General features: G+C 35.2%; 1 protein-coding gene across 1 annotated transcript in view; it reads left to right on the top strand.

Annotated features, from left to right (window-relative positions):
- LOC141492675 (receptor-type tyrosine-protein phosphatase N2-like) overlaps positions 1-24,417 on the top strand; it is a 653,431-nt gene extending 629,014 nt beyond the window's left edge. The window contains exon 11 of the mRNA XM_074193252.1: positions 399-24,417. Coding sequence (XP_074049353.1) covers positions 399-506 — 108 coding nt within the window. The 3' untranslated portion in view covers positions 507-24,417. The remainder of the gene's footprint in view (positions 1-398) is intronic.
- The last annotated feature ends 676 nt before the right edge of the window (positions 24,418-25,093 follow it).

Below are 25,093 nucleotides of genomic sequence, written 5' to 3' on the forward strand. Positions count from 1 at the left end.
CATTTATGAATGGCCAGTGCCTTTAAGATGCATTTTCTTCTTAAATTGTTTCATGGGGTCACCATATCTTGAGATTTGGTAGAATATTACTTTACCTACATTATTTAAGTAAATAAATCATCTTGGATCAAGGTTAATTGATATTTAAGTGGTCCATTTAGTGAATAAACTACTCAGAGGAAACTACAGAGGAATACCCCTTGAAAATGCATGAAATATATACAAAAACATGATCACAACCATATTTCTGTCACAAAAACCCTCCAAGTAAGTTCAAGCCTTTGTCTACTTGGTTCTGACTTTATAACTACAATATTCTTACAGAGAAACATTTAGTAATGCCCCAGTATGTGAAGCGGGGCTCAAACCACCATTCAGGGTAGCATCTGAAATTTTAGGTTTCAAGACTTTCACAATGGAAGATCAACACTAAGAAACCGATTTCTCCCCGTTTGGATGTTTCTTCTTCTCCTGTCAATCCCTCCGTAGCCAGCTTTGTTTCATGAATCTGTCATTTACCAGTCACATCTCAGATTGTAGAAATAAGATCTCGTCTAATTGGTTGCTCTTTCCCTCCCACCCCCAAGTAAAAAGGTTTTTATGGTTGCAAAGTTGTTCGCTCTTCAGAACAACTTTATAGAAAGAGTGCATTGTACCTTGAAAACATCCATTTTGCAGCTAAACGATGGACAGAGTGCAGTAAAAGAGTAAAACAAATGACTGATAGAAACTTTTCAAAAAACGCTTGAAGGGGTCTGACAGATACTATTGTACTTGGTGTTTTCTCAGTGCCTTTCCAACTCAGACTAGATTAATGAAGCATTTGACAGCTGACAACATTCTGCATTTTTTTTTTGCAATATGCTGTATCTTCAACAACCAATAAGTGGAAAGGAATAAGCCAAGAGGCAGTGGGGAACCAAATAGCTGTCTGTATTACACAGAAGGCACAGTGACCAAAGGGAAATGAGACCCAAGGAGCTTGGCGGATTAGGGTGACTGATGGAAGTACTTTGATTCAAGTGACTCTCTTTTTGGTAGAAGGGAACTCACGAAATTCTTTTCCCCTTTCCATCTCACATCTGCTCCCTCAATCTTATCAAATGTGATTTTTATATATTTTTCTGCATAATCATTCCTCCTGGAAGAATAGAGTGCTGTAGCTAAGTCAATTTTCCAGTGATAGGGGTTCAGACACAAATGGATCCAGGTGAAAGCCATGCTTATTAACCCAATCATGCAGTTGTTCTCAGGTCACCCTTTGACTTACTGTATTTGGACCAAATGGGATGAATCTTTTGTGGAAGCTCTGGTCCTCTGAGTAAGAAAAAGAGTAGCAGGAAAGGAGCAGTTATGTATACTACTAAAGCTGGGAAGTAAATTTCTAATGGCAATTAGTTCAAATAGAAAAAACTTGTCATGAGCTTTGTTCAGTCATTTTTCATTCATGTCTGATTCTTTGAGATCCTATTTTGAGTTTTCTTGTCAAAGATACTGGAGTGGTGTGCCATTTCCTTCTCCAGCTTATTTTATAGATGAGAAAATGGAGGCAAAAAGATTTAGCCAGGGTCACTCAACTAGAAGAGTCTGAGGCCAGATTGAACTCAGGTAGATGAATCTTTCTGACTCTAGGTCAGATATTCTAGCTATCCCAACTATGAATTTACTGGATTTTAAATCTGATTCCATGTTAGGCTCAGGAAATTACTTTTAGTGTATTTAGGTTGGGAGTTCTATGTGTCTGCTTAGCTAGCTACATACAGCTCTCTTAGCTGGACCAGCAGTGAGGCATAATTTATTTATGTTTCAGGTCAGATTTTAATTTCTTGCACTTCTGTGAACCTAGTAAATATGCCTACTATTTTAAGAATGTTAACTAATTTATGAAACACTTTTGCATCTCCCTTTTTAAAAATTTGATTGATTTATTTCCATTTTATTTACTATTGTTATTACTTCTATTACTACTACTTATAACAGTAAGAATATCTAGGTGGTGTAGTAGATAGAGTACCTGACCTGGAGTCAGGAGGACTTGAGTTCAAATCCAGCATTAGATTCCCACTAGGGGCAGCTAGGTGGTGCAGTGGATAGAGCACCAGCCCTGGAGTCAGGAGTACCTGAGTTCAAATCCGGCCTCAGACACTTAATAATTACCTAGCTGTGTGGCCTTGGGCAAGCCACTTAACCCCATTGCCTTGCAAAAAATAAAAAATATAAAGATTCCCACTAGCTGCATGACCCTAGGCAAGTCATATATGCTGTTTGCCTCAGTTTCCACATCTTTAAAATAAGCTGGAGAAAGAAATGATAAACCACTTCATTATCTTTGCCAAGAAAACCTCAAATGGGGTCATGAAGAGTAGGTCACTAATAGAAAAAATAGAACAACTAATAATAATAATGATAGTATATTATATACTATCATTATTCTACAGTATAATATATACAGGAGTTTAAGGTTTACAAAGCATTGTTGTCTCATTTAATCACACAAAAACCCTAAGAGGTACTTTTATTATCTCTTTTTAACAGATAAGGAAGGTGAGACTGAGGTTAAGAGATTTCCCTAAAAAACAATGTAAAGACTAACAGACTTCCTTCTAAGGGGGTGGGGAGTGAGAATAGGGGGAAAATTGTAAAATTAAAAATAAATAAATAAATAACATGAGAGACAGACAGACAGACAGACCCTGATTGATTTACCTAGGATCCCATAGCTAGTATAAGGCAGGATTTGAACCCAGGTTTTTCTGAATCCAAGTCCTACACTTCATCCATTGTTCCATTTAGCTTCAAAGGAAAATTATAGAATTGAATAGGTTTATGCAAAGTCATGGCTTCTTACTAACATAAAGAGAATTAGAACTCAAGTCTCAAAATTCTTAGAATAAAAGAGCAAGATGCCTCTAATTTCTATTCTCTTTTTAATACTTTGCTGTCCTTACTGTTTCATTTATGACATGACTATTTTCCTGAAGCCATAGGTTACTTATTGTATGATAGGAAATAACTCTGCAAAAGAGACTGACTCCTGGGCAAGAAGATCACTCTAAATCTGACCTATGACCATCTAGTGTGATAATACAGTTCTCGATCTTGTTTGTTTGCAATTATCTGGTGTGACAGAGATTTAAATTACCCCAAAGGCTTCTTCTTCCTGAGATTGTTGGAATCTTTACACCATTATCTACACCCTATGGTACCCTCATCTAGAATTCACATTTTAGAATAAGAAATATCTGAATCCGTGTCTATTTGTTCATTTTGCCATTCCAAGAAAACTCAGCCACAGTCAATAAACATTGCCTCCCTATAAACTTGATATGTCTAACTGACCATCTCCTAAGTGTTAATAAAAGTCCCTCCAGGACCTTAGGGTACTCAGTGGGAAAGAGATGGAAAAATCTCCCTCATTCCATTTGTAGAGCAACTAAGCATACAGTGGTTCCCTTCTGAAAGGGCTCCATGCCCATACGACACAACCTGTAATGAAAGGGACATTATGGCAAGAGCAAAAACAGAGTAAATTCCCCTGATGTTATGTTTCCATGAAGTTGGTTTCATGCTGCAGTTCACAAGACACTCAACTAAATATCAAAGTAGCATATAGAGTTGATTCCCTCTCTGATCCTCACATAGATATAAATTATGCTTTTTTTATATTGACTGAGTCATTCTTGGGGGCATCTGGGGCAATAATAAGAGAAGCAAAGGACTGTAGCCAACCCATGGGTGTTAATTCCATTAACTTATTAAAATTTTGACATGAAATGACAATCTCCCTTGTCTTACATTCTTGATGATTCAACTTCTGTCTTCCTCCTGGGGCTCTTAAACTTCTTAGAAGAGTCCAGATGTTTTCTTGGTTGATCATATATTTGGAGACTCATTCTCAGGATCTCCTGTCCTTTTCCAGATGGTACTTTTTCTTGTCAAAAGGTAACTTTTCTATTATGTTTGAAATTCAGTTTCAGAATTCTCATATGGCATCTCAAATCTGAATACTTCTTGCTTACCATGAAGTTTTTTCCCTTATATTTCAAGTTAAAACCTTGTATATTTCATGAAGCATTAAAAAATACTGTGTGTGTGTGTGTGTGTGTGTGTGTGTGTGTGTGTGTGTGTGTGTGTGTATTGAGGGAAGAGGATAGAAATAAGAATAGAAAGGTAAGAGGTAGGGAATTTTTGTAAAGTAAATAAATTTTTTCCAAAAATCTTATTTACCTTGTTTCTATACTCTCATTTCTGATTTTTCATAATTATGACTAAAGAAATAATTCTGTTTGATATAAATATCCCTAATAAATTCTAACTGTCAAATGTAAGGCAGAGTTTGATTACTGGAAATCTTACAGCCTTAATGGAATCTTTCCTCTGAGTTTATGATTCACACATCTGATGACAAATAACTGAATTAAAACATTTTTAAGCTGAGTGGAAATATCTCAAAACAAATTTAAGGAAAACGAATAGATTAGAACACATATATACATTTTAAATAGATTACTGATGTTTTGACATTTTTCAAAAGCTATGGTTTCTGATATTTTGAAAGGATTCATAATTTTATTCAAATTACATAAATCTATGTTTCTACCAAAATAAATTTGAAAATCATTATGAAGTATTTTTAAAATGCTGGAAGAAAAACTAGATCAAAGAAGCCAGTACCTGATGCTCTAAATGTTCTCTAAAGTGAAGCATTGTTTTCTAATTTTATTAGGGAGAGGAATTAGACCTATGATTTTGTGAGTCGAGAAAATTCCCAGGTGGGTAAATTCCTTCTAACAGCTCAGATGGGTATCCCCTTTGAAACATATAGAGGCAACTTAAAGATGTGTTTAGAATGTTAGGTAATTAAGTGAATTACCCAGAGTCATAAGATAGTTATATAACTAAGGAAAGACTTGAATCTAGGTCTTCTTGGCTTTGAGGCTGGCTTTCATTAGTGAATTTGTAGAGTGATGTGATTCTCTGTAATCCTTTAGTGACACATATTGAACCCACAAAATATGGTGAGAGGGTCAACTAGAAAGCATGGTAGATAAAGCATCAGCCCTAGAATCAGGAGAACCTGAGTTTAAATTCGACCTCAGATATGTAGTATCTGATCCTGTCCAAGTCAATTTAAGCCCTTTATGGAGGGAAGGGGAAGATGTTGAGAACCCCAGAAACCATATGATAAATGGTTAGAGAAGCTGAGCGTAATATGCTTGGAAAAGAAGACAAGAAAATTATCTTCAAATGTTAAAAAAAACCTGTCGCATAGAGCACACTTCCTAAATTTACCAGACCCAATGAGTGAAAGTTACAGAGAAGACTTTGATTCAAAAGTTTATTTTAAATGCATTAAAGCTCCCCAGCAATGAAACATCTGCCTTGAAAGGTAATGAGGCTTCCATTACAGTAAGTATTAAAAAAAGAGTCTGAATTATCATTTGTCGTGGATTCTTTAGAAGGGATTGTCTATAAGCTTCCTTCTAACACTACAATTATCAGGTCTCCATAATGTATACAAATTCAAAGAAAGAGTAGACAGCCTTTAAGTGAGAATTTAGTTCACAAAATGGAATTGTACAGTGAATAGATTTAAAAACTAACTTAATTTTACATACAAAAAAAATCTATTCAAGTGTTCTGCTCTGTTGAAAAGAATGATGACAGTTTAAACAGTAATTATCAGAAGTCAGTTATTAAGGACAAAAAGAGCTTCACTTAGGCAACTTCAGTACAGGCACACAGAGGCCATTGGTCATTCTTCCACCTGGGGAAATGTTTTCCCTTTGAGGAGTTTGGGAGAATTTGTGTCCCGATAGCGGAGTGCCACAGTGATAAGATATTGAGGTTGGTAAATCTGTATCAAATAAAGAATCAGAATGAATTGGCGCTATCTAATACAAGCAAAGAGAAAACTATGAAATGTGAAACATACAGAAATGTGCTTCTTCCCTTGAAGTAAACATATCTTCCCAATGAAAGACTGTATCTCTCTCTCCCATTTGTTGATAGGTTATATAAGAATCTTCTCTTTATCATAGTGATAGTCACCATTTTTGCTAATTGCATCTAGGAAAATGTTATTTTAGCAGTAATAGTGTGAGTGCCTCAGGAATAATGTTACAAATGTATGAACAGTTACACATATGTGTGTGAGTGACTTTACATCTGAATCTGGTAAAAATATATTAATGATGCTATTGCAAAATTAAATGAATCGGGGTAATTTTGTGAGGTGTGACTATTATATGCAAATCACAGACAAAAACAGCAGAAAGCATTTATTGAACATGAATATATATACACCAAGAACTCTGATTTGTTGTTGGTCATTTCAGTCATGACCACATTTGAGTTTTTCTTGGCAAAGATCCTGTTAGTTTGCCATTTCTTTCTCCAACTCATTTTATAGAAGAAGAAACTGAGACAGACAGGGTTAAGTGACTTGTTAAGGGTCACATATCTAGTAAAGTCTCTCTTAGGGCAAATCTAAAGTTTGTCCTGACTCATTCATAGAGTTCTATCCACTAAGCCCCATAACTGCCTAGGAATAGGAATACAAACCAAAAGAAAATCAATTCCTATCATCAAGAAGTCTATGTGCTGATGGGAGAAGATGATACACAAGATGGGGAAGGGGAGAGATGAAAGAACTCAAGTGAAAGGGCAGTGTTGAAAAAGCTGAGGACATTCAGGAATGCAACTTGGAAAGGAATGAAGATATGCTAGTCTGAGCCTATTCCTTACAATGGAGGTTCTGAGTGGAACCAACAGTCAGAGGGAGAGCCTGTTGAGGTGAAAGGTGCTTCCAGTGTGTGAAATCCAGGGGTAGAGGGGACTTAATGGATGATGAGATTTCTGGGCCATCATAGGGGGAAAAAAAAACACAGGATAATCAGGAGTGTAGGGAAGTAGTGTCATAGGAAGGACATTATGGTCCAGAAAGCTACTGGAATGATGAGGGAGCTATTATTGAGCTATATGATTTACTCTATCCAAGAAGGATGACTGAATTGATCCAATTTGATTCTCTATCTCTGAAATCAGGGAAGTAGAGTATCTTCCAAATAAAAAATCAAAGAAAAAATATAGAACTGTCTCCTTGAGTTGCTCAAAGAGACCTGAAGATTTTATTTTTTCTGATGCAGGGAAACATTTTGCTTCTCTTCTTATATAAGGAAACCATAAGGAAAATATATACTAGGAGGGGCAGCTAGGTGGCGCAGTGGATAAAGCACCGGCCCTGGAGTCAGGAGTACCTGGGTTCAAATCCGGTCCCAGACACTTAATAATTACCTAGCTGTGTGGCCTTGGGCAAGCCACTTAACCCCATTTGCCTTGCAAAAACCTGAAAAAAATATATGCTAGGAGAGGGAGAGAGGGGGGAAAAAGGAGAGGAGAGGAGAAGAGGAAGTATATCTTTCTCACATTAGCAATTCTTTAGGTGACTCAGAGAGAGAGGTCTTTAGGAAGAAAAAATGAAATGACACCTGCAAAGTACTTTGCAAATCTTAAAGTTCTATATAAATGCAAGATATTATTGTGAACTTAAAAAAACTCTTTTGAGGATATGGATAATATCTCCTGTATCTCTGTGGTTTCCTGCTATACCAAGTAAAATGCTGAAAAGTTCATAAGATTGTGCAGTCTTCAGCTAGAAGAAAAGCAAATGAGACACTGATATTAAGCTAGCCTTAATAACCCAGAGAGCCAAGCAAAAATAAGGAGAATTTTGTTAGCAAGATAAAATCCAAAGTGAATTGTAAAGGAGCATCCTCATTTGTATGATTGGTTGTGTAGTAAAAAGTTAACATAAAAGTTAAGGCTAATGAAAAATAATTAAGATAAATAAATGTATCTTTAGTTCTAATTGCTTTCAAGTATATGCTTTAAATATAATGTTTATTTGAAGTTATTTAAGTTTACTAAAGAAATGCTACTTATAAATAAATGAAATTTAATGTTTATAAATCTACAGGGACATTAGCAATCACCATTTAAATTTAAAGGAAGGTTTATATCTTGGAGTTGAAACCACTGAACAAAAACAACTCATTGTCACTTGGTTACACCTTTCAAAGAATTGTATAGATAGCTCTTGAATGTAGAAATGGAATATTTGAAGTAAATCTACCAGACTAAAGTCATGATGTAACAGCTTGGTGATAGAGAACATCTCCTCTCTTCAGACTAAATTCTAGGATCAGATGATACCTCTAGAATTATTATGACCCAGTCACATACTTTAAATCACATTTTACAGAATATTTTAAAATCCTGAAGAAACTCAATGATACCTCATCATAAATCTTGTAGACTGGGGCAATTAAACTTTAAAAGTGCTTATCAATTGCCTCTCACATATCACATACTAGATACCATCCTTAGTACTAGCAACACAAAGACGATTTTTTTTAAAAATTCTTGAACAAAAAAATGATATGAAAAATTCAGTGGAGAGGAAGGTCAGTGAAGGCAAAAATAATCAACGAAGGATTCCTGAAGAGTTAGGGCTGGGGATGAACTTTAAATGATTGTTAAAATAGAAACTGGCAAAAGACAAGAAGAGTATGAGCAACGACTTGTGAGCAAATATGAGCAAAGGACTGTGACATGTTCGTGTGAAAGCATGAAGCAAAGGAAGAATAAGTTAAATTCAGTTGGATTAGACAGAACTAGATATTAAAAGACAAGTTGGGAAAATCACTTGAAGTAAAACATTGGGGGTATGTTAAAAACATTTTAATAGTGTGCAACATAATGAAACTAATGTTGATAGAATATCCATTCCAAAGCAAAGGCTATTGATAGTATCCAGAATTATATATGTTGTCTCTCCTGAGAAACTGTATCCTCCATAACAAAACTCTATGAGGAGCTTCATTTTTTCTTAGTACCCCCAGAATCTAGCATAGTGCCTGGACATGTAATAAATTCTTTTATATTAAATGATTAATGAGATGACAGAGGATTCACCTAGACTAGATTCAGTAGGAATAGGGAAGCTGAGATGAATTCAAAGAACAATTTTAAAAAAAGATCGGCAAAGACTTGATGATAAGCTGAATATAAGTGATATAAAAGAAGACATCATCACATAATTAACCATAAGATTTCAAATTAAGGAAAATGGCAGTACCATTAACAGAAATCATTAAGTAAGAGGGGATAAACTCTTTGAAGGGACTTTCTTTTTTTGGAATTCACCCAGTTATTTATTGGAGATGATTCCATACTTCAGATTTTAACAGTTTGAGTTGGTGACAAGATAATCTTGAAGAAATCTCCACTGTAAAATACAGATTTACATAGAAGTAGATTTGGGAATCTTCAACCTAAGCATGCTTTTTTTTTAAACCCTTATTTCTGAGTCTTTCTTCCCCATTTATACAGGCTTATTATGAAGAGATGCTAGAAGCCTCCAGATTTTCAAGGGAAATATAGCCAAGTCTCTCATTTGGAAGAAATAATAACTAGCATCATCAGAAAAATCAGCAAGGAATTCCATAATGACCAATTTCCATGAAGCACAGGTTGGACATCTCAGGCCTATGGCAACATACTTTCCCAGCTTCTTTATAAATGGAATCCTTTGACTGAGATAATCTCATCTTTCTCCAAAGTATGAGCAAAATACCATTTCTAAAAAAACCCATTTACTTTTAGTTATGCCTGCTAAAAAGTTAGAAACCTTCTAAGTAGGTTTTTTTCTTCCTGGAGCCTTACAACTTAGACTGCATTCTTTACTTTTGTTTATTAACTTTTGGGGTGTTTCGTGATGAAAAGTTAAAAGGTTATCTTGAATAATCCTTCTTTTGGTCTCAACTCTCTATAATACTACATTTTAACTTATGAATGATCATTCCACATTTCACCTTTACAATACAACACTTCCTCTTTCCAATCCAAACCAACTGATCTTTTCCATTGTCTAATTCTTATATTCAGAAAACAAAGCACAGTAAGAGAAAACATTAACATGAAATATAATTAAATACACTTAACATACCCATTTAAATATGGCTTCATTACACCACAGCATCTTTTGAAATGCTATACAAAGTACACAGAGTCCAATGTCACATTGGTTCATGAATGTCTTTACAATAGTCTTCTGTGATTTAAAGGCAGCAGAAGTGCCATGTGATGTGGCAGTTGCTATGGCGACAAATTCAATTTTTATTCAGCATCAGAGTAAATAGTCACGTAAAATGAAATAAGTAATGTCTGCCTTGTGGCTACAACAGCTCACGCATCTCCACGCCCCCCACCCCCAATTTTCAACTGCCTTTTTAATATAAATGTATGTAATGTATATGTCAGTTGTGAGGACTTGGCTTACTGTTTGATTCTGGAATTTTTTTCATATCTCAGTATTGTATTACCCAAAAGAAATGGAGAAAAGCAACTTTTCTTGTGTTTCAATAAAGTACAAGCAAGAAGTTCCATTCTTTGGAGAAAGTAGGTTGGAGTGATTTTCAGTCATTTATTGTATTCCTTTTTAAAAATTGTACTACAGAGTTACTTAATAGAATTCTATAGATTTCACACTATCTAAAAATGGAATGAACAGCCTCAACAGGTAGCATATCTCTCTTCACAGTAGGACTTCAAATAAAAGCTTTGTAAACATTCGTATAGTTTAACGTGGGGATTTGTGATGTGGTATGGATTGAGCTACCTGGGGATTGAAATCCTTTATTACTGAGATCTTATAAATGCTTATTTTCTAAATTAAAAGTTCTAAAAAATGTAGGATTTGGTTTGTTTGTTTTGTTCACTCCATGTAGTGAAAAAAATCTCTGGAGCTTGAAGGAAGAAAGACCTGCTCATGATTTTACTTACCTATTAGCCTTTGAGGAGTTTGATAGTCAATAGGAACAGGATTGTTAGATGACCTTGGTTATGAGGCAAAAGGGCTCATTCTTGCTAAATTTCAGCTGCTTGGTTTGACTCCTTAGGGCATTTGCCCTTTACATTTGGGCATGCTTCCTTTAACTTCAAGGTAGTACCACATATCTCCAAGTTCCTATGACTTTCTCAGCCTAAGTCTTGGAAGAAGGCCCATAGTTTGCCTCTTAGCTGTCATGGTCTCATTAGAACCATTAAATTAGAGAATACTTTTGGGAACAATAATCTTAGTAATTAGATTTCTGTAGCATTTTATAATACTTGTTTTTATTTTGTTATATTTGACTCTTCATGACCCCATTTGGAGCTTTTTTTGGCAAAGGTAATGGAGTGGTTTGCTACTTCCTTCTCCTGCTAATTATACAGATGAGGAAACTGAGACAAATGAAGTTAGTTGATTTGCCTGAGATCACAGAGCCAGTAAGCGTTTGAGGTCGACTTTGAACTTGGGTCTTCCTGACTTCAAGGCTGCTTCTCTGTGGATTGTACCACCTGGCTGTACCATTTTAACATTTCTAGAATCCCTTTTTAAAAACTATAACCCTTGAGGTAAGTATTACAAGTAACATAATCCCCCTTTTATAGACCAGGAAACTAAGGCTTAGAAAAATGAAAAAAAGTACTTGTTTCTGTTCATATAGTTTTGAGTGTCTGAGTCAGAATTTGAACCCATGTGTCCTATCTTCAGAACTAATACACATGCTTCTCCTATTTCTCTTTCCTTCTCCTATGTCCAACTCTGACAACAAGGGTAACACTGAAATGCTCTATCCCAGAGCTTCTCCTACCAGCAGAACAGACTATCATAGACTTAGGAGACATACCTAATAGATTTTTATTGTCAGTTAGTTAATCGTATTCTCTCCAAGGTTTGGTTGTTTTTTATTTCATTAAAGTAGGTGATGTATAGGTGAAAAGAACACTATTAAAATGGCTTATCCTCCCCTGATCCTTTCAGGAATTTTGCTGTTAACATCCATTTTGCCTAATTGGTCATTTTATGACTTTGGGGAAATAATTAATACCTTTTTCCACAAATTAATTTGTTCAATAAATATTAAATATATTTTTTGTTCAGCTGACTTTGTTTCCTAAAAATGAGATAAAGAACTCAGAAAATATAATATAATCTAGTAGAGAGCATAAAATTCTAGTGTAAATGTAAATACTTAGCAATAGTGCATGATGAGAACCCTAGAGAGGTACAAATGAAAATATGAAATGAGGACAAAAGGAGTTAAGTTCTTACCAACTGAATATAAGGTAAAAAGTGGCATTTGATTATATATTTAATATAGACAATACAAAAAGAACTGAAAAATTTAAGGCATATTGAAAAACATAGAGGTGGGAAAATGTGAACATTTGGACAACAAAATAAAAGTTCATTTTAACAATTTTGTAATTGAGTAATTTTTCAGTCATTTCATATCTGATTCTTCATGATCCCATTTGGGGTTTTCTTGGCAAAGATACTAGAATAGTTTACCATTTCCTTCTCTAGCTCATTTTATAGATGAGGAAACTAAGGCAAAAAGGGCTAAGTGACTTGTCCAAGGTCATGCAGTAAGTGTTGGAGGCCAAATTTGAACTCAGGAAGATGAGCCTTCCTGATCCCCAAGACTCTATCTACTGCACCATTGCCTTCCTGATAGTAGCATCGAATATAAAAAGGAGAATAATAATAGTAAAGGTTAGCTGAGAAATCCTAACAAATTGGGGTGGGGGGGTCTTGGATACCTCACACTTTTCTCAGAAGACAATGGAAAGTCACTGAAAAGTTTTAAGCAAAGAACTAGCATGACATTATCCACGTAGAAGAAAGATTATTATGGCTCTGGTATAAAAGGAAAGTAAGTCAAAGCAGAAACTGTTGTAAGAAGACTATAGCATTTAACCAGGAGAAAATTAATGAAAATAGAGAAGTAAATGAATGCAAAAGATGTTATACAAGTGGAATTGACAGACCTGGATGATAAGCTAAAAAGTAAACTAAGAATGAAGAGAATAAATTTAAAATAAATTTTTTCTATCAGTAAAATGTGGTTGCCCAAAGGTCTGACCATGTTCATTAATGAGTTCTCCAAAGTCATCCCCTATATTTTGTACTAAACTTAAAACCAGAGTGGAAACTCCAGGCTCTCCATAGTTCTCAAAGAGCTGACTACCTTTATGATTTTGTACTACACCTAAAACCAGAGTAGAAACTCCAAGCTCTCTATGTTCTCTATCTTCTAGCCCTGGCACTCTAGTTAGCTAAGTAATAAGAAGTTGTATTGATTTACAGAAGTCAAATTTACTGTTATAATTGAGGATGACCCCAACTATCAAGAAAATCTGTTTAATCCCCAATCCTACTAAATTTTAATGAACTATAACCACATAAATTTGGTCTAATGAAGCCAGTCACATGAGTATGACTTGACTGTGTACTTGTGAAAGAAGCCAAAGGGATAAAATCCAAATGAATTAAAATCCCCATGAACTCAAGTAGTTCAGATTTGTTTTTACACATGTCCTAAATTCAACAGTTCTAGAACCAGCTTGGCTACCTAGTTTCAACCTTCTCCTGAGTGACTCTCAAAGGGATTGAGTAGGAATGGACTAAAGTTATCCTCCTCCCAGTCAAACCTCCTAAGGTCGATGACCTTACTGTTTGGAGTATTCAGTATTAAAGGAATATTCTTGCAGATTTTCTTCAGTCATTGCTCCCTCTCTTGTGAAGACCTTTGATATTTCCTTTTCAATGCATTCTTTCATGATTGACTTATTGACTTAGCTATTTCAGAGCTACTTAGCTTCTGGAGGCTTATTCAGCACAACTAGAATGCTTGTTTGCTTCAAGGACAAGTCCAGACTCCTTCCATTCTTCTAGCCTGTCCTTTTCTTTCTTCTTACAAAGCCTATATGCTATAGAGACAGGGCACAGGAAGGAGTAGAATATAATGGTATAATATAGTAAAAAGATGGAGTCAATGGGTGATAAAGTACTGGGAGGAAGGGAAAGGAGATGAAGAAGCTAAGAAATTTCACATAAGAGTCAAGAAAAAGCTTTTGCAATGAAGTGGAATGGGGGAAGGCAAGGGGGGGAGTTGAGTGAGCCTTCATTCTCAACAGAAATGGCTCAGAGAGGAAATAACATACACACTTAATAGGATGAGGAAATGTGTCTTACCCTAGAGAAAAATGAGAAGAAAGAGATGGGATAAGGGGGAATTGGGAAAGGGAAAGGGGAATAGGTGATAGAAGAGGAGGGAGAGGGTACTCTTTTGGACAGGGCCAGGATGAATAGAATAAATGAGAGTGGGGAGAAAAAGAGGGAGGGAAATACAGCTACTAATAGCAACTGTGGGAAAAATATTGAATCAACTTTTCTGGTGGACTTATGATAAAGAAAGCAACTCACCCCAGAGACAGAGCCATTGGAATATGAACACAGACTGAAGTACATTTTTTTTCTCTCTCACTATTCTTGAGATTTCTCATCTTCTGGGGGGAGGGGTTTCTGTTTACTCTTATGACAAAATTATTGTAATATTAGTAATAATAAATTAAAGTTCACTTCCAAGTCACATGACTAGATAATTATTAAGTGTCTGAGTCCAGATTTGAATTCAGGTCATGAACTCCAGGGCCAGTGTTCTTTCCACTGTACCACCTAGCTACCCCTGGACCAATATTTATTGATACTCTTAACCCTGTGGGTTTTGGGAGGTGGTACTGCTTGTGACAGGCTCATTGGGACAAGATTGAAAGAATGGTTATTTAGCACATTCTTGAGGTTGGACTCTTTTGACTCAACTTCTCAAATATGACATCCCACCTGGTAGACTTAAATTCTGGCCTTAAGGCATTTGGTCATCCATATGTCCTCTACCTGGAAACTGCATTGAAATAAATAAAGGAATTTTCTTTTCTGTTGTCAAAATATGTAAATAAATAAAATTAGTGCTTGGTAAAAACAAACAAACAAACAAATAAATATAGCCTATATGCTGACCCAGCCTTATAATTCTGATTATCTCTTTTTCATAATGATTCAGGGAGTCAGAGCTTTTTAGTAGGGTCCTTTAAGTTCACTTATTATAATAACAACTAAGAAGAAAAGTTCAGTTTGAAACATATTGTAAATTTAAGAATTTTAAAGTTTTTTTCCTGTTGACTTAATCATATATAGTAGCCTACCTGCAACAAAAATCAAAACTAAGTAAAGTTATGTGATTTATAATCCAAAGAGACATAAAGATATATTTGTTCAAAAGTCCTTATAGCAACTTTTTTATATTAAAAAGCCTGTATATTAAATTTGCCCATCAATTGGAAAGTAACTGATTAAATTATGGCATATGAATGTAATGGAATAATATTGTCCCCTAAATGATAAAAGTCAATGTTTCAAAAGAACTTGAAAAAATTTGTATGGACTGAAGTACTGAAGTGAGCAGACTCAGAACAATTATATAGTAACAAAATTAAGACAAACTTTGGAAAATTTAACACTAATCAATTCAGTGACCAACCATGATTCTCTAGGATTGATAGGGTCTTTTGCTTTCCACTTTTTGTCAGGTGATAGATGCAGATTACAGAATTAGACATACATGTGTGGATCTGGATGATGTGGGAGTTTTTTCTTTTTTTCTTTTTTTTATATTTATTTTCATCCATTTGCACATGTCTACTTTTGAGTTACAAAATTTCCTTCCACCCTCCATTCCCACTCCCCTTCCCTCAGAGATGAACAAGCAGGTTAACATTGTACATACATATTTTTGATAAATATGTTTACATATTAGTTATTTTTGGTATGAGGATTTAGGATTAAGGGAAAGAGATACATAAGAGAATTTTATAAAGTGTTCTTCAGATTCTGAAGGGTTGTTTTGTATATGTGTGTGTGTGTGTTTTGTTTTGTTTTGTTTTTCTTCCTTTGGATGGAGATAACATTGTCCATAGCTGGTCTAATACAGTTGTCCTAGCTCTCTGAACTGCTGGGAGGAGCTGCTTCCATCAAGGTTATTCATCTCACAATGTTGTTGTTAATGTGTACATTGTTTTCCTGGTTCTACTCCCTTTGCTCAGCATCAGATCCCATAAGTCATTCCATGCTTCTCTAGAGTCCAACCATTTATGATGTCTTATAGAACAATAATATTCTATAGTATTCATGTACCATAACTTGTTTAGCCATTCCCCAGTTGATGGGCATCCCCTCAATTTCCAATTCTTTACCACTACAAAAAGAACTGCTATGAATATTTTGGAACATGTAGGACTTTTCCCTTTTTTAAAAATTTCTTCTAGATATCGACCTAGAATTGGAATTGCTGGGTCAAAGGGTGTGAACAGTTTTACTACTCTTTTGGCACTATTCCATATTGTTCTCCAGAAAGATTGGGTCCATTCACAACTCCACAATCAATACATCAATGTCCCAATTCTCCTATAATCTTTCCAACCTTAATCATTTTCTCTTTTTCTCATCTTGACCAATCTGGTGGGTGTGAGGTGATACCTCATTGTTGTTATAAGAATTTTCTTTTTCTTTTAAGTAGGAGGGAGTAAGAGAATAAGAAATTAAGTACTTATTAATTCAAAAAAATAATAACTATTTAGAAAAAAGATGAGATATTTTATTCTTAGATCAAGCTAAGTTATCCAGTTTCTGTTGATTGAGTGAAACTTCTCTAGGAAAGTAAATATTGTTAGTACATAATGATAATACATATTTTTGTATAGAATTTTTCAAAATATTTTCATTGTCATTAACTCATTTTTTCCTCAGCACAGAGGGGGAAAAATGGAATTTAGTAAGGTAGGCATTAGCCCCATCTGAATTCTTCTGAATTTCATCAGAATCTTTGTTTCATCAGACTACCAAGGAATTCTATAAACACAAAACAAGTTTAAAACACCCTATAATAGACCACCCTTCTTTTTATCCTCCAAAAAACTAGGTCATATTTCATTTTTCATCATCCTCTAATTTTCTTTCTTCTCCCTCTTCACAGCCATAATCATCCCCTGATTTTACTCTTCATCTTCCTAACTTTACTATTCCTGATTAGACTCCCCTGCCTCTAGTATCTCCTGCTTTAGTGAACCCACTAACCTGAGGTCTTCTGCCTGTATCATTTCTTGAGACCCTACCTACTGTGCTGCCTAGGTCCCTTGTGACCTTATTTTCAACCCAGTTTTGTTTTTCTTCTCAAGGCCACTGAAGAATAAATAAGACACATTTATAACTTCACCCACTTGCCTCCTGTCCCTAAGCAAACACTAAGCTATTTTTTCAGGGCTTCTATGAACCTTCACTTGTACAAAATTCGAGAAATGTGGAAAGTAAAAAAAAAAATTTAGAAACACTGGGAAATTAGACTCATAAAATCATATATTTAAGGCTGGAAGAGACCTTAAAAATCTAACCTTCTCCTTTTGAAGATGAGGAAGAGAGGTTAAGCAATCTACACAAGAACTCTAGGTAGCAGAGGTAAAGTTGAAAACTGTAACCTAAGACTTACCTTTTGGAAGATATTGTAATATAGTAGTTAGTGTTAAACATGGATTTCAATCTTCCATCAGACACTGTGTGTGACTCTCCAAGTCAGTCTTCACTCTCAAATTCAGTTTCTTTCTCTGTTTAAAAAAATAGACAATGCTAGCACCAATCTCACAGGGTTGTTGTAAGAAATGAGCTAATCTAAAATTTTAAAATTCTTTGTTATATGCTATTATTATTTTCTGAACTTAGTATAATATGTTAGTTCAAATAATCCTCTTTTGGCATGATCCTCTCGTCACCTTAATTCTCTTCCTCTTAATGTTTTTCAACTTGTCACAGCCTTCCCTAAAATATAATACCCAAAATTAAACATAGTGCATTGGGGTTGGACAGTTTACCAAAAATAAATCTAAAAAAGCTTTAAATTTATGTTCATTTCTGATCCTTGTTGGAATATAAATAGAACTTACTATGATCATAGAGAGTTGAATAAATAGTGACTCCATTTAGGACACAACATTTTAATGTATATAAAAAAATACATTCCTCATACCTATGCAATGAGGTAAGCAATACTTATATTACTGACTCCAACAAACAGATGGACAAGGTGAGATACAGGAAATTAAATACTTTGCTTATGTCTTGAAATTAATTTAAGTTTCAGAACCTTAGATATGAATACAAATTTCCTGACTTGAGTTAAATAGTTTCTTTGATACTCTGCTAACTCATCATGTATTAAGTAGTCTTTAGGTAAGATTTATTCACATTTGGGGAGGGGGGGCAAGACAATGGGGTTAAGATCACACAGCTAAGTAAGTATAAGTACCTAAGGCTAGATTTGAACTCAGGTTCTCCTGACTCCAGGGCTGGTATTCTATCCACTGTACCACCTAGCTGTTCCCTTTATTCACCCTTTAAAGAAAATTCATGACTTGACCCCTAGTATTAAAATCACCTTGATCTCTACCTCACAATCAGACTTTTCTCTTATGAAGGGGAACTTTCCATTCTAGGGAGAAAGAAAAGAGACCCATTTGGAACCTAATCAGGACTTAAAATATGTGTCAATCAACTGAAAGTTAATATTAGTTAGATCCTTACTATACATACCAGACTCATCAAAACACCAAAATGAGTGGCATCTTATAAACTAGACAATAAGCATCAGAAAATTAATAAGAAAAAAGTTACTAGAGTTTGCCATGTTCTTGTGCCTTCTATGTATGATATTTATTATTTTGAATATTCTTAAAGTTTTTCTAATGCTTTTCCTGTTTTCAGTTGAGGTTGATATAGAGTAGAAAATTGAAATTTTTCTTTCTTCAAGCTAGTTAATTCTTATTTAATCTTCAAATTATCCTGTTTTTTTTTTTTTGTCATTGAGTTATTTGACAGCCCAACCCCTTTAATAGTCTCTTTCACCAGTCATATCTATGAGATAATACCAATGTTTGGTGTCTCCATTTAATGTATAATAATTTGAGAATGAATTAATGAACTACTTTTTTCCTGTCTACGTTAAAATGAGAAACAGAATTTCCCTAGGTAACACAAATGGGAAAACAGGTCTTGAATATATTTTATTGTCATGAAGTTCCTACTTGCAAGAAAATGTCATAAGATAAAAGTAGAAATTTCAATCCTTCCAGTTTCAGGATGAGATAGACACATGGATGAATAAATCCTGGAATTTTCTATTTTTTTAAAGATTTTATTATTTTGAGTTTTACAATTTTTCCCCAATCTTACTTCCCTCCCCCCACCCCCCCCACCAGAAGGCAATTTGCCAGTCTTCACATTGTTTCCATGGAATTTTCTATTTTAATGAGAAATCAGCAATGTTGAGGGCCCTTAAAAATATTTTGACTGGAAGCAGAGTTTGGATGCCTTAAATATATGTCCTGAGTCATAAAATCACCACAGTATCAGTGGTAAGTTGCCCTTTATCAAGTTGTATGGAATAGTTTCACTAAGTACATTAAATCAAGAATCAGAGAACCCAGGGGCGGCTAGGTGGTATAGTGGATAAGGCACTGGCCCTGGAGTCAGGAGTACCTGGGTTCAAATCCAGTCTCAGACACTTAATAATTAATGCCTTGGGCGAGCCACTTAACCCTGTTTGCCTTTCAAAAACCTAACCAAAAAAAGAATCAGAGAACCCAAAAGTGCCATTTAAACCTATATGACCTTAGTTTGGTCATTTCATGTCCAGTCCCCAGTTCTCACATTTGTAAAATGAGAGGATTGTCTTTTGTGACTTTTAGTAAATCTGCCTATTCATTAGAAAAGGAGATAAATTCCAGAGTTAACTGAATATGGAATGAAATTATACCGTTAATTTTTTCATTAAAAAAACTTTATTTTAGACATCAAAATATATTTAGTATCATAAAAGTCATTCTCCATTTCACAAAGTATTTTCACTAATGCTACTACTTTTGAAATATTTTAATAGAATAATTAGCAATTATTATAAATATTAATTAATAATAACATATTCCCATATTCCCTTGACAAGCTTCTCATAGCCCCAGGATTTACATGCACCAAGGTTGAGAACCCCTGAACTGAATTATCTCCTTTTCAACTATGAAGCTATTACTATTTCCAAGTGCCTGCCTAGCAAGATCTGTCCAAGTATTTTTGAAGTTGGTCAGCTTGGATCCCTGTCACTTAGCTTGTTTTAATAATAAAATTGTGGTGTCTGACTACAATGACTAAAAGGTAACACTAATGATAATGTTAGGAGATGGCTGTAGCTGCACATAAAAAAAGAAGGGATAGGCAGAGGATTGGGTGAGCACAAATGACCCTCTCACCTCTGATGGATTCTGCATTTGAACCTAAGCCCTGGCCTTTGGGGTTTATTATTTTAGCATTTAGGTTGGACTCTCTATTGGTATGACATTTTTACAGTCATTTGTTAGCTAATCCTCAAAGCATCCCTGGGAGAGAGGTCAGCATATCTTTCCCTCTTTACCAGATGAAATGACTGAAAGACAGAAAGAGGTTAAAGTAATTGCCCTAAGGTACAAAGCTAGTCCTTGGGATAAGCTGTCATTAGACAGGGAGCTCCCAGTAGTGAGCAAAGTCCCTGATGGCCAGGTACCTCTTGAGTTCATTTACATTTGCAAAATTTCACTTTCTCTTTCTGCAAAACAAAAGACTAGGATGGCATTTAAAAGGCTAAAGAGGCTTCTGCGTACCCAGTCTATTCTTCATTGTAATTGTTATTAGATAACAATTTTGTTTCGACACTGAGGGAAAGAAGAGGGCAAAATAAAACAACTAAGAATTAACTTTCTTCCCTTGAAAGGAACAAGTTCTCTAAATTTTCTCCATTCTTCCCTCTGCAGCCTTTCTGGGGCCAGGTCTACCTTTATCTAAGAGATAATGAGAGATAAGAAATTAGAGAACCTAGTTTTACATCTGGCTTAAATGTGGAGCAATAACTTCCACATTATCCCTAGGACTAGAATAAGATTCTGACAGACCTTCAACATGTGTACATTAGATATTTGCTTTTATTTTGATTTTAGCTCCAGAAGACAATTTGAGAAAATGAACTTTTCAGTCTTTTTCAGGATGTTTCAGAAATGCTCTATTGATGTTAAAAAAAAATAAGTCACGCTCACTGATTTCATGTCCATTAAAAACAAACAAGTTGTATTGATTCGATCAGGGAAATTTATATCTGATCTGCAAATAAGATGACAGAATTAGAAAATCAAACCAAAGATTGGAAAACTGTATTCTGAGAAAATGTTGAATTCCTGAACCAACCAGATTCAGCTTGCAAAATAGGAGTAGAATACGGAAGAAATACACTTCACTTTACTGCTATCATCTTGCTTAGGGGTGAAAAGGGGAAAAAAAATTGTCACTGTACCAGGGAGGAAGAATTTGACTATGTTTGCATATAGGTCTGATCCTGTCTTGGGGCAGAAGAATAATCTCCTGCTAGGATGCTTTTTTGTTTAATTTTTTTTCTCAATGAAAGAGAAAGGCGAGATGTTGTTGCTTTGCATCAAAGGTAGGAGGAATCTATTTGCCTCCAGTAGCCAGGATGGAGGGGACAAGAAAGATACAATAGCATCCAATAGCAGTGGCACGTCATATTATCTAGTGTATATGCGCCTAGAAAAAGAAAAAAATACTGACATTGAAACAATATAAATTGTATTACAATTGTATTTCTCTAGCAAAAGGTTGTCTCTCTATGAGTTATTTACTGATAGAGGCCTTTTCATTTTGGTGTGCGGCAGGTAGAGTAATGAATTTATTTTAGAAATGTCAGTGATGTTTTATGATGCTTGCTTTCACCAGAGACATAAAAGGGGCTGATTGTTAAAGTGCTAATTTACAGATCTCCTCTAAGTGAATGCAAACAAATTCTGGTCCTCAAAGCCCCGCTAATATACAATGTTCAATTTTTAATTTCCAGTCCATCTTAGATTATGGTGATGAAAAACAATATTTAATCCCTCGTTAACACATGAATAATCGGAAGCTGTCATTTTCAACTAGACAATAACGGGATTATCTCAAGAACTGTCAGTTTATAGGAAAACATTATGTTGCCCAAATTTTCATAAAAATTAGCAGTGGATAATATTCAAGATCAGAGCAATGGAAAGAGGAAAATCTGCATTCATGGTAATAAATATTCATATTTGTCTGCTCAGGAGATGAAAATCTAATCAAGGGGCTATTGATGCGCTGGCTTCTTCTTTCCTTTTTTTTTTTTAACCAAGACGTTTCATCTAAATTGGGTTTGATATGGAAATTAGTTTCACTCCAAGGCCTCCAGGCCATGAGCATGCTGGGATAACACGGGGGTGTCCAGTGTATCAGATGTTCCTTCTGGCATATGCTGCCACAGAAAACAACAAATTTTTTTTTTTGAAAAGTCAGCAACTCTCCAGAGTCATTGTCCCAGGGGCTTTCCAGGGTGGGGTGCTTGGAGTTGTTGGTTTTTTTTTAATATGATTTTTATACCAGTTAACTCCTAGCTAACACAGGGTTAAAATCTCCTGTGTTTTAGCTTTTGTTGACAATTACCATAAATCAGAAGACACTCTGCATGAAGCTTAATGAAATATGTATGATTTAAAAAAGGAAAGATGATAACCGCAATATGTTGCCGTATGGGCACATGTTCATGTGTATGTGTGTGTGTGTGTGTGTGTGTGTGTGTATGTGTGTGTGTGTCTCCCTATTACAGGGTTCATTTTCCATAGCATCAGCAGGCCCTTGAATATGCCAAAATAAAGAGACATGTAATTAATAAAGATGGGTGAAGATCACAGCAATCTGGGAAAAATTCTGATCTTGGTGGAATCTATCTTCACCATTTGACTGGACCATAAAATAGACTGAGCAAATTCCAGTGAGACAATGCCATGAAATAAAGTTTCAAGGTTCAGACCACAGTTGTTCTCTTCTTCAAAGATGAAAAATGGGCCAAAGACCCACATCCCCCAGCCAGGTTCCTTCAGAGATGTCCAAACTTCTCTTCTTATATGACAAGTTCATAGAAGACAGAAACTATGTCTGAGTAGAATCAAAAGCTCTTCAAATCAGAATGAACCCCAGAAGTCATCTAGGACAATTCATCAATGCATTCTGTAATATCCATGAGAGATGACCATCCAGCTTCTCTTTGAATACTTATGATGATGGAAAGTCTACAAGTTCCTAAAGCAACATTTGTTCATTTTTTCATGTGCTTCTTGGGGAGAATGAGAGAAACTTGTCAACTGTTAGTATTGTTTTTTCTTCTTTGTTGACTATTTATAGTCATGTAGGATTCTTCATGAACCCCATTTGTGCTTTTCTTGGTGGAGATACCTTGAGTGGTTATTTTACAAATGGGGAAAGTGAGGCAAACAAGGTGAAGTGACTTGGCCAGGATCATGCAGCTTAATGTTTGAGCTAAGATTTGAACCCAGAAAGCTGAGTCTAACTAACTCCAGACCATCCTGTAATTTATGATCAAAGATAAAGGACAGGCAAGAATCTGAGTTCATCTATTCTGAGTTCATCATTTGCTTTACCTTTGAGTATACTAAAGTAAAAGATGGTTAAGTGACTCACCAAAGGGGAAACAGGAAGAAAGTAGTGGGATATGAATCCAAGGCCTCATGGTGTTCAATCAACTGTCCTGTACTTTTCCTAATGACCTTTTCTCTGGAAGATATTAACTATGTCTAATTCCTCTTTCATGTGATAGCTCTTCAGGTCTTTAAAGGCATCTGACTTGCTGGCTTTTTTTTTTAGTTGACTTTGTGATAAGATGAAGGAAGATGTAGGAAAGAGTAAATGTTAAACTCTTCTCTGAACTGCCCATTTTACTTCCTACAATTAAGAAGATTTAAGAGATTGAGTTAAGATTTAAGGACACATTTTGGAAGGTAGGTATTATTGGTCCTATTCTACAAACAAGAAAAGTGAGGCTTGAATAGCTGATAATCTTAAAGCTAGCAAGCATCAGGTGCAGAATTTGGGTCCAGATCTCCCTAATGTCAGATTCATCATATTCCCTGCTACACTGCCATGATTACCCCATATTTATGAAGGAAATCTTACAAGAATGAGATCCATCGCACCTTATTTGGCAGAGCATCCACTTTTTAACATTTGGGGTTTATGGGAGACAGACATACAACTTTCATTGGTATTCACACTCCTATTGGTAGTATTGCTTGCATAAGGAGGATAAATAACTTCTGCAATTCAGGTGCACTTTGACCAGAAATCTTCCCTAGACTTTTCACCTTTATGCTGGAGCAGGAAAACAATTGGTATAAACTTTTATACCCTCAGACTTTTAAAATTGTGTGAACCTATCAGCAAAACAACTTGTAGCATACATACTCATATGTATCCATTGAAAATTATATTCACATACTACTGTATATGGATTAAAAGGGGCAGCTAGGTGGCGCAGTGGATAGAGCATAGGCCCTGGAGTCAGGAGTACCTGGGTTCAAATCCGGTCTCAGACACTTAATAATTACCTAGCTGTGTGGCCTTGGGCAAGCCACTTAACCCCATTTGCCTTGCAAAAACCAAAAAGAAAAAGAAAAAAAGTATATGGAATAAAAATCAATGTAAGAATATTGTAGAATACAAATTCAATATTTTGAAAACAATTATTTTATTTATCAGTACTATGCGATCATTTATGCTTTTACTAATTGTTTTTCTTCCTTAGCTTGCAATTTAAATCATTCCCTTTTTTTTCTAATTGTTGATTTCTCCTCTACTGCCCTTCTTCAGTCAGTTAGTAACAAGCAGCTACTACAAACTTGATATTTGCTAGGCAGTGTTAAGGATGCAAAAAAATATAAAAACACAATCCCTAGGTGCAGCTAGGTGGCGTAGTGGATAAAGCAAAAACACAATCCCTACCCTCAGTGAGCTCATATTCTAATGACAGATACTCCATGTAAACAACTCTCATCATTCAAGAGCTATACAAAATAAATGAAAAGTAATCTTAGGGAAAAGGTGGTAACAGTAGAAGGGGAAGAGAGGAATAGGATGCCAATCTTTCAATATTTTATACCAGCATAATGGTTTTCTTATTTTTTTTAGGTTTTTTTTGCAAAGCAAATGGGGTTAAGTGACTTGCCCAAGGCCACACAGCTAGGTAATTATTAAGTGTCTGAG

Source organism: Macrotis lagotis, chromosome 7 (assembly GCF_037893015.1).
Source record: "Macrotis lagotis isolate mMagLag1 chromosome 7, bilby.v1.9.chrom.fasta, whole genome shotgun sequence".
Taxonomy (NCBI): Eukaryota; Metazoa; Chordata; class Mammalia; order Peramelemorphia; family Peramelidae; genus Macrotis; species Macrotis lagotis.